This window comes from Sinocyclocheilus rhinocerous, unplaced genomic scaffold (assembly GCF_001515625.1).
Source record: "Sinocyclocheilus rhinocerous isolate Xijiao unplaced genomic scaffold, SAMN03320098_v1.1 scaffold5, whole genome shotgun sequence".
Classification (NCBI taxonomy): domain Eukaryota; kingdom Metazoa; phylum Chordata; class Actinopteri; order Cypriniformes; family Cyprinidae; genus Sinocyclocheilus; species Sinocyclocheilus rhinocerous.
Genome location: NW_015661874.1, coordinates 488,958 through 499,684, shown reverse-complemented (window position 1 = coordinate 499,684; position 10,727 = coordinate 488,958). Strand labels below are relative to the sequence as shown.

Below are 10,727 nucleotides of genomic sequence, written 5' to 3'. Positions count from 1 at the left end.
TGTGTTCACGGTGTGTGTGTGTTCACTGCTGTGTGTGTGCACTTTGGATGGGATAAATGCTGAGCACTAATTCCAAGTATGGGTCACCATACTTGGCCACACGTCACTTTCATCTATCTATCTGTCACCACAGTTTATGTTTTTTTATTGAATGTTTACATACCACGGTAATTATTTAAATGGTTTTCAAAGGTAATTAAAAATATTAATAAAAAATTAATTAAAATAAAATATTATTTAAAATTATTTAAATATTAATAAAATATTAAATAATATTATTTAATAAGTCTGTCTACATCTATCTATCTATCTATCTATCTATCTATCTATCTATCTATCTGTCTGTCTGTCTGTCTGTCTGTCTGAAGAAAGAAAGAGAGAAAGAAAGAAAGCTACAGATCTGGCATGGGATGGTAATGTCTTGGTACTGAATGATGAGCAGGTCACTGTCAGTCTGGATTAGTCTCTGTACACCTGTTCTCTCATCCAGAGGGCGTCCTGTACTGCAGTGCCATCCAGGGACAGCAGCAGGACTTCAGTGTTGGACGGCAGATATCTCAGCAGGTCCGACAGACACTCCAGAAAGGCGGATTTATTGGTGAACGCGTGAACGATGAGCGCACTCCTCGAGCCGTTCTGAGGACTGTAAATAAACTCTCCATCCAGAGTTTGCACCTGGAAAGCAGGAGCAGGATCGCCAGGTTCAAACCCCCCGAGACCTTCACTGGACCTTGCTCTGCATCTGGTGCTACCTGTGTTCTGCTGGCCACAGTCTACGTGCTCCAGATTATCGGAAGATTTCGCATTTTTAAGAGTGCCGAAATATAACAGATAACAATAAAGCAGCAGAAACCGACAATAAAACATGATTTTCAGTTGAGAACAGACATTTCTTTGTTTATAAACACTGCGCACGCTCCCGAATCTGTGTATCTCTACATTGTTTCACTTTCAAATTCTTCCTCATTTGGATGAACGCGGGGGCGTGGCCTAAGGAGGCCTGTCAGGTTTGAGTGACACTTTCAAATGGCCAATAAGAGAGGAGAAGCAGCATATCGCCATGCAAAATACTAAATAAAATCATACAAAGTAAATATTCAAAATGAATTAGAAAGAACGAAGAACAGCAACGCCTCAAAAATCTATTTAGTTTTATGCGATCCATTTCAAAGACTTTTATTTTATGTCCTTGTTGGGGCCTTCTTTCATATTTTATTTCCTCAAATTAATTATGTTTCACGTCAGTGTTATTTTAGAGTTATTTATATACGATCATAGTACTTTTTAATATTTTGATATTAGCTTTTATTTTGATATTTTTATTTTTCAGTCATTTTGTTTGGTGCTTTTGTCATTTATTATGATTGTTTAAACATATATTTCTATTTAGCCTTGATTTATTTTTATGTCAGTTTTAATTTTTAGCAGTTTCAGTACTTCAACTTATACTTATCCCAGTATACTTTTTTTTTAAAGTTTTCTTTTTCATCTATTTTGTTTTATTACAGCTTTATTTCAATGAACAAAAATATTTTAATAGTTTTAACAATAACACCAGTTTCACATTTCATCATATAAAGTAAAAAAATATATATTTCATCATATCAGCATCTTATTTTTCCTTTTTCTTGCTTCCTGTGCAGCATGCACTTTCAAATTTATTATTAATAATTAATTTATTCATAATTAATTGAATTACACAAATATTGAATAATCATATCTAATTAAGTATGTTAATTAAATTAAAATAAATTAAATATTGATCATTAATGTTAGTAAATAGTATTTTAAAATGATATTAAATCATCAAATGAAAAAATTAAATAAACGGTGATTAATAAATAGAGCCACTAAAGAATCCTTTAAAACTATCAGCCAGCACAAAACATATCAAATTAAAATATTTGTTCAGGAATAGAATAGAATAGAAGCTACAAACACATGCAGTCAAGCATCATATGGGCAACAGAGATTTACAGAAATCAAAACAGCATCAGTCAAATGAATATGAGTGAAGGAAATCATGAAGTGGTGTGAAGTAAAGTTACTGTCTAATTCTGAGGCTCCTTCTAATTTATCAAGCATCTTGAACAATGTGAACCAGGAGTGGATCAGAGGTCAAATGCAGAACGCATAATAATAGCTGAAATCGACAGTGGATGAATCTCACACGGATAATCCAGTGAAGCAGCAATTTTCTTTTAATAATTCATATTCACCACCTGATTCATCATCTGCTCATTTCACCAGCACTATTTAAACAGAGCTGCTGTTTGCACCATATCCGAGTACAGATAGAGCCAGTGTGAATTCACTGAATTTCTGAGAGTTTGGTTTGAGACTCATGAACTCCACCAACCTCACAGCATCATGAAGATCTTCCTGCTGATTCTCCTGCTGCTGTCTGCTCTGTCAGATATTTTGTGCCAGAACTTCAGTCCTGATGAGGATAACTGGATGAGTGACAGGTATCCAGACGAGGTTAGTGATTTCAGTCTTAGTGTTGCTCTTTTATGCCCTTAACTTTAGTTATGGAATATAGAAGTGATATCATTTGCAGTTTAATATACAAAACGAATAAGATTATTTAACAACAATATCTAAAGAAAGTTTATCATTTGGTTGCATTGCTTAATTATGAATTATTTATATCATCTGCAGGTAAATTTGCTAGAATCTGACCTAAAGACGATGTTGGAAAGGGTCAGCCGAGCCCCTGGTCTACAACAGACTTTTGGTCTAATGAGGAAAAGATCTGGTAAAAATATTTTTAAAAAATTAATTGTTTTGAGATAATTTTTATTCTCAATCCTGCATTATCAATTGATATATATGGTATAAATACACTGTATATATAAATGTTGCTTTCACTTCACAGCAAAATCACAGATAACACGAAGACGTAAGTATTTTGGGGAGTTTTTCTAATCAAGTGTACAGTACTTTATAATGTGTTGTATTCAAATGTGCTTTAAAGTCCTGCATAGTTACATTTATTTTTTGCACTTATGACTGAAGGGTGTCCTATAATCTGTGCATTTACATTAATGCGATTATTAAACTTCATTCAAAAGACAAAGTGGCTGCTCATGCTGAATCGTGTGTGAATCAAATCTGATAATGTGCTTTTATCTCACAAATGACTTCCAGGGCAGAAATTTCAGACTTTTGTGGGTCTAATGGGAAAACGTAATGTGGTCGAACCAGGTTAGTCAGTTCTTTCTTTCCTTTTGCATGCATGCATACAACATATTCTGTCACAACGTTTTTATTATAAATTCTGACCTTTATTTTCTTTTAGGATCCTTCTAAGAAAAAGGCAAACGATGTTGATGACGCATCAGGCTGAAACTGATAATGATTATTTCAGAACCAAGTTAAAAATGTTTATCAGCTGATCAATATTATTAAAAAAGTAATTTATAATTATAATACTGGTGCCACTTTTCATTTCTACACTTTAAACGCGAATTATTCTTGACAGTTCAATGTACAGTATACTTGCTATATAACTCTAAAACCTATTTGGAAATATTCATTAAAATGATTTTATGTTTGTATTCATTTATAATCAGTAAATACTGAGTACCACTACTTTGAGGTGTGTTTTAATGCGATCAGGGGGATAAGAAGTGATGAACGTGTGACAACTGCCCCATAACAAGATCATTTCAATATTACGATCAGTGTTTCTTGTACAAAAATGTTGTTGTAGGTATATTTTTAGTAGATTTGGATGTTTATTTAAAAAACTTATGACGGTTCCCAGTATTGCAACACTATTTCAGCAATCTAAATGATCAACCTGTATCATCACAAGTTTATTAAGAGACTGTACAATACAAATGAAAAAAAAAATAAAATTAAAAATACAGAAACAGAGAACATAAGAAACAAAACAAAAAAAAATGCTTTGGACTCGTGTCCGAACAGCTGAAATACTGTACAGCAGAGGTGAGCTTACAGACAAACATGTTGAAACCACTCTATCATGAGCACGACCGTTCAACAATATCTCTGGTGCGGTCCATGAATTAAGACACCCGTCTGCTGAGTATTCTAAGAAACATACAAAAAATATTACGTTAGCTGTCTTGGTGTACGTATACATATTTATTTATATATATATATATATATATAAAAATAACTGAAATAACATTAATGAAGTTATAGGAGGTGGTCAAAGGATATTGACTAGACAGACATTATACTTTGGAAACACTTCTGCATTTAAGAGAAAAACTAAATTATAAGCCAAAAGAGCAAATAATGCGTTTGCCCATCCCCGGATGTCATTCGTGCATTTACAGTTGTAGAATTTGGCCTGTTGCATGGGATTCTCTGGTTTACCGAGGGAAAATAGAGCACACTCACATTTGTTCTTTTTCAAAAAACACACTTCTGTTATGCAGGTTCATGTTTTTTAGTTAACGAGTAAACAATTTATCACCAAAATATAGTTCAACAGTTTGACATTTTGTTTGGAGTATGACTGTAGACATCAGCTGGTAAGTGAATTCAGTATATATTTCGTTATTATCGGTATGGGTTTGGCTTGCCTAAGACTGAGTTTCACAAAGGTAAATGCTTTAGCGGAAGTCCATGATCAGCTTGAACGCCTCCGTCAGACTGCGAGGACAGCTCGGAGTCTGAAGGCTACACAGATATCAAGGTCGGGGGGGATTGGCGAATGAGAACAACCTGGTCATCGTTAATGATTTTAAAAGATCTTCCCTTTCTTCTTATTCTTTTCCAAAGTCCTGTAGAGGGAAAAAAAACAATAATAACTTTAAAAAACTGCTCTGAGCAGGGATGCATTATAGAAATTCAGAGGGGTCCGTTTACAAAAATTGTGTTATATATTAAAAAAAGTTGTGTGAAATGTATATATATATACACACACATGTATATATGGGTCAAAGACGTTAAGATGTCCGCATCAAAAGAAATTTACAAAAGTGATTTTGTCCATAGAAAGCACATTAAATGTAAGTAAAGTGTCTACTTTTAAGGTTTCAAATAAGTTTTTGGAGAATAAAATGTCAAAATTTGGTTGAAATAATGTTACAATGTCATTCAGTGTAACACAATATTTATGTAAATATTCAAACAACATGCTTATTCTGAGGTGTTCATATTAAAATATATAAAAGAATAAGGGAGCATATTAAATTTGTGTTTTAAATGAGTAAAAAATTCTTACTGACAAATGGGCAAAACCTAGGATAGTGGCAAATTGTAAAAATGTAAAATTACAACTAATTAGTATTTGGGGTGAAAGTATTTAAATTTTTGATTAGTATTATGCATTGCTAAGAACTTAATTTGGACAACTTTAAAGACGATTTTCTCACCCTCATTTTTTTATTTTCATGTTTTTGCACCCTCAGATTCCAGATTTTCAAATGGTTGGATCGCGGCCAAATATTGTCCTATCCTAACAAACCATACATCAATGGAAAGCTTATTTATTCAGCTTTCAGATGATGTATAAATCTAAATTTTGAAAAATCGACCCTTATGACCGGTTTTGTGGTCCAGGGTCACATTTATTTTTTGCGCAGAAAAACAAAAACAAAATTGCAATTAAATTAAACAGACATATTAAACGACAATTTAAAGCAGTATTACACACTGTTTTTATGCTTAAACACTTTTTCGTCTTTGACCTATATATATATATATACACGTTTTGTGAAAAAATTTTTTTTTTAAAATATATTATTAAAAAAATATGAATAAAAAAATTAATAATATATCATTTAATTTCAAAATTCATAAATTAATCTGTTCACATACATTTTCTGCTGCTCCAGGATACGCTGTTGGGTCTCCCAGGTGGATCGCTCGTCCTCCAACTGACGTCGTCTCTCCTCTAGCTCCTTATGCTGAGCCTCCAGGTTCTTCTTCATCTGCTCATGACGCCGCTGCAGCTGCACAGGTAACAAAAAATAAGAGGTCAGGCTCCATTATTGCCCATCAAATAAAGCACACTAAGCAGACAGCTGAAACAGATTGCAGAATTTAACTAAAAAGCAAAAAAAGGGAGTTTGGAAAGCATTTCGAACTTGTGTGTGCAACTTGTGTATAATAGTATCTCAATGATACTGGAATAACACTTTTAATTAATATTATGAATTAGTTTTTATTTTTATATTTTCTGTTTTCATTTTAATTTCAGCTAAGGGTTTAGTAAAATTGTTGTTTTTTTGTCTTAAATTTTTTTTAAATGTCTATATAGTATAATATGTCTGTAGTTTTTATTCATTTTATTTTTAGTAATTTTGTTTGTAATTTATTCATTTTTTTTAAAAGTCTACAGTTTTAATTAATTTTATTTAAATTATTTTAGTACATCAATTTAAGCTAAATAAAAATGAGACAAAATACTTTAAAATACTTTTAAAACGTAACCGAAGTTTGTTTATGGTTTTAGTTAACTATAATAGTTCTGGCGTGTAAATGTGCATATAGTAAATATTAAGGAAAATATGATTAAATATCACTGTGATCATATAGTAAAAACAGTGTAAACATAACATCATTTTGAATCTATATACTTACTATTTGACTTCTTGCATAAAACATTTTTGAATTTACAATGGCAAAATAAAATAATTCTTATATTTATATATAGATGAAATTCTTTTAGTTTTATCACCCAATCCATTTTAGGACACGCTGATGAATTGTGCTGTAAGTACCTCTGCCTCTGAATCTTTCAGTTTCTGGATCTTCTCCTTGACTTTCATCTCAAACACCTGCTCCATCTCCATCTCCATCTTCTTCATTTTGGTCACATGCTCCCTTCTCTCCTCCTCCATCTGGGCGAGAGGACTCCTAGTATTGACACATGCAATTAACAATCATGAGAGCACATCCCACAGTTTCCTCTAGAGCAATGCATCCCTGTGCATCTTCACAAGACAAGAAGAGATGGAAAGGTGGACCAACAAAGCCCTCGTTGCCCACTCCTTATCACAAAGATGAGGTCAATGTGACACCCGTGACCAATCGCTCCCACTTAACACCTCTGGCAACTAAACGCTCATGGCTTACAATGGCCAGTCTTGCTAAGGCATAGAAAAGGAGGAAGAACATTGAACAAACACCCTGGTTCCAGAGGAACCTGAAAGCAGTTAATGGCCAAAGCGATTATGCTGATCAGAGTTAGTGAGCGGCGCAGGAAAGCTGCGAAGAGGTACGGCAGGAACATATGCGAAGGCAGAAACAATGGTGGGAATCGTTAGACGCCTCACGATATGATTTTTATTCAAACAATTAAAAATGATTAATTCAAGATGCATCTCATTTAGGGTTATTATCGTTAACTAAAAAAATGTTAACTAAAACACTATAAAAATCATTACTCGAAACGAAAACAAAAAAATGGAAAAAATGAAAATATACTAATATAAACTAATATTAAATAAAAAATACTATTTAAATATATAAAATACTATAATAGTATATAAATTAGGGCTGTCACTAACAATTACTTTGGCAGTCAAATAATCGGTCGATTATTCTGACGATTAATTGAGTAATCGGATAAAAAAATTTTGTGGTAATAAAAATAGACCTAAGCGAACAATAGACTTTAAAAGGACTTAAAATACATATATAATAGCAATGAGCCAATAAGGTTTGAGGCATATGGTTTTATAGAACAATACAGTTAAAATACATAATATAATAAAACAATATTTGAGGTGAGGCGTCTAACGTACATGATGTATTATATAAAATGCCTGCATAGGGCACCAACGGCCTGACGATTGTTTTTACACTTTACAGCGTGATCTAATCCTTGTTTAATATTGACTAAACATCATTTAATTCAAATGTCCACTTAATCTTTAATATTTGGCCACTTCTTTATGATGGAAATGTTAGAGCCACTGTCATTTCTTGAACAAGAACATGTGGACATCAAAACATGCAAACTCAGAGCGAGGGTTTAAACTTTTATTCTGAAATCGCAATGAACAGTTAGCATATTTAGAAAGATAATGATGTATTCTCCTGTGTTGGTGTAAGTTTATAAATGATTTACCTTATAAATCTGATAGAACGGTTCACAATATTCCCAGATGAACATTATAAGCAACTCAGACCCACAGCATACGCAAAGATGGAGTCTGAGACGGTCTGACCGCGCATGTAAATGATAAATGTAAATGTTTATGTGGAGCAGCATTTACTGTGAACGGAGATGCACGTAACCTACACGCATACAAATAAAGCGTATATTAAACTTCAGCGCATATGTTTATTTAATTGAATCGCAGCCTTTGTGAATTCACAATAGCAATATACTTTATTATGAATTTTTTAATGTTTTAATAATTCGTGCAGCCTTAGAAAATGGTCTAATAATGCTTTTCATGGATTCTCATCCGTGGAATGCGCAGCTTCCGGTATTTTGCCGGTTAATCGACACAGGCAAAATGCAATCGTGGATTTTTTATCCATCTTATTTTTCCCATAAGAGCGGGCGCGGCCATTTGTAAATTGAATGGGTCTAATTTCCGGTGTCATTCGCTTCCAGCTATTTTTAGCTGTACAAAACAGCTCGTTTTGCTGCTTGATATTGCAAACTGGTGTGTCTTACCATATTATTTTAATGTATTATCTTAATTATGAACACACTAGTTAGTAGTGCAAACAGTTTTACCATTTAGTGCACTTTGTTATTCTTCTCGTTATTTCCCTACAGCTGCTAAAGAACCTCTCACACATTCACAGAAAATGGCCTACATAATAATAATATAATAATTCATTACATTTATATAGCGCTTTTTCTAGGCACTCAAAGCGCTTTACATTGTCAGGGGGTATCTCCTCATCCACCACCAGTGTGCAGCATCCACCTGGATGATGCGACGGCAGCCATAGTGCGCCAGAACGCCCACCACACACCAGCTTATTGGTGGAGAGGAGACAGAGTGATGAAGCCAATTAGCAGATATGGGGATTGTTAGGAGGCCATGATGATCAGAGGCCAATGGGCAAATTTGGCCAGGATGCCGAGGTCACACCTCTACTCTTTTCGAAAGACATCCTGGGATTTTTAATGACCACAGAGAGTCAGGACCTCGGTTTAACGTCTCATCTGAAGGACGGTGCTTGTTGACAGTATAGTGTCCCCATCACTATACTGGGGCGTTAGGACCCACACAGACCACAGGGTGAGCACCCCCTGCTGGCCTCACTAACACCTCTTCCAGCAGCAACCTAGCTTTCCCAGGAGGTCTCCCATCCAGGTACTGACCAGGCTCAGCCCTGCTTAGCTTCAGTGGGCAACCAGTCTTGGGCTACAGGGTGATATGGCTGCAATACATCCGCATTGAAGAATAAGGTGGATAACTGAGTACTCAAATTTAATCGAGAAATCATGACAGCCGTAATATAAATGATACTAAAATAACACTAATCTCAATTTTTGCCACTATTGTCACTACAAAGAAATGCAAACATTTGAATTGAACGAATTTGAATTGAATGCAACCATGTTTGTGAACCAAAGTCTGAGGAAGAACTGCAATACATCTGTGAATCATTTTTTTTCTCCCTCTCAGAGACAAACAGGAGGAACTACTTCTGGACCATATTTCACACCGGGAGAATAAGGAAGGGTTTAGTTTCCCCTAATCTAACCAGTACAACTGGGTTGTTGTCACAAGGTCTATTACTCCCTGGAAAAATCACACATGGAACTGTTGGAAAAAGAGTGCGATAACAGACACCGAAAGACACTGTTCCCAGAGGAAGAGAGGGTCCGTACAACACAGGGATTTGGAAAAATGTAAATGACCACTTACATGCCTTCAACCGTGTCAACTCTAAAAGACAAAAACACACACACTTAGCATGCTACAAATCATACTGTGCACTGAAGAGCAAAATAATGTGTCAACAGAAAGCAGATGAGAGGAAAGACTAGTCCGGATTATAACACTTATAATGTGGTTTTCTGCAAAAAACAAACTAAAAAAAACCAAACAAACTGTATTTTAGGTTAGAGGTGACTGTCGACTACTTGGAACCTGCATGGCGTGACCTCAAACTTGTCTGCGAGCACGTGCACATGCATATGTGTTAAGAGTCTGGCTTTTTAAATTAAGGGTTAGCGAGCACAGCAAACTGTGAAGGGATATCTTAATATAAACCTCCTCAAACGTAACGTCACCAAGAGAAATGTACTGACAGAAAATATATTTAAGCAATCCGATTAAGTCAACATGAAATAGAAACTGACCCCATTTACTTATTTAAACCCCTTCCTGTTTTTCATTATATGTTAGATTACATAGTATACATTATATTATATTACATTACGTTATATTATATTACATTACATTATACAACCCTTCCCCTACAACCACCTGATTCCATTCTGTAATAGCCACTTCTCATGATCCAACCAGTTCCTAATGGATAAAATAAAGTACTGCCGTACATTTTCCCCCATTGAATATCCAGTTTGACTTGCAAACAGCATTTTATGTTGACTTTAAAAACAGAAGTAGGCCAGCCACAAATGCAAGTATGGTGGTTTACATTGTGCACTCCAATACACCAGACAACAGGAAATGATGCAACATAAAATGTCAAAATGCTGTTTGACAATTAAGCATCACTTATATTGATCCAAAACCTTCTTTAAAAATGCTATATATATATATATATATATATACATACATACATACACACACACGTTTACA

The 10,727-nt window shown here is 34.4% G+C and overlaps 2 protein-coding genes across 2 annotated transcripts in view; one reads left to right on the top strand and one right to left on the bottom strand.

Moving 5' to 3' along the window:
* The first annotated feature begins 2,370 nt into the window (after positions 1–2,370).
* On the top strand, positions 2,371–3,393 carry LOC107726672 (protachykinin). Its single transcript, XM_016536346.1, has 4 exons — positions 2,371–2,481; positions 2,662–2,758; positions 2,879–2,902; positions 3,151–3,393. Exons 1-4 carry the CDS (start codon positions 2,371–2,373, stop codon positions 3,210–3,212), a joined length of 294 nt encoding a protein of 97 aa, XP_016391832.1. The 3' UTR covers positions 3,213–3,393.
* A 1,080-nt stretch (positions 3,394–4,473) lies between these two features.
* The window catches only part of LOC107726640 (septin-7-like), a 13,140-nt gene continuing 6,886 nt past the window's right edge, over positions 4,474–10,727 (bottom strand). Inside the window, exons 9-12 of the mRNA XM_016536303.1 lie at positions 9,825–9,845; positions 6,705–6,840; positions 5,800–5,933; positions 4,474–4,760 (exon numbers count right to left, since the gene is read on the bottom strand). Coding sequence (XP_016391789.1) covers positions 4,721–4,760; positions 5,800–5,933; positions 6,705–6,840; positions 9,825–9,845 — 331 coding nt within the window. The 3' untranslated portion in view covers positions 4,474–4,720. The remainder of the gene's footprint in view (positions 4,761–5,799; positions 5,934–6,704; positions 6,841–9,824; positions 9,846–10,727) is intronic.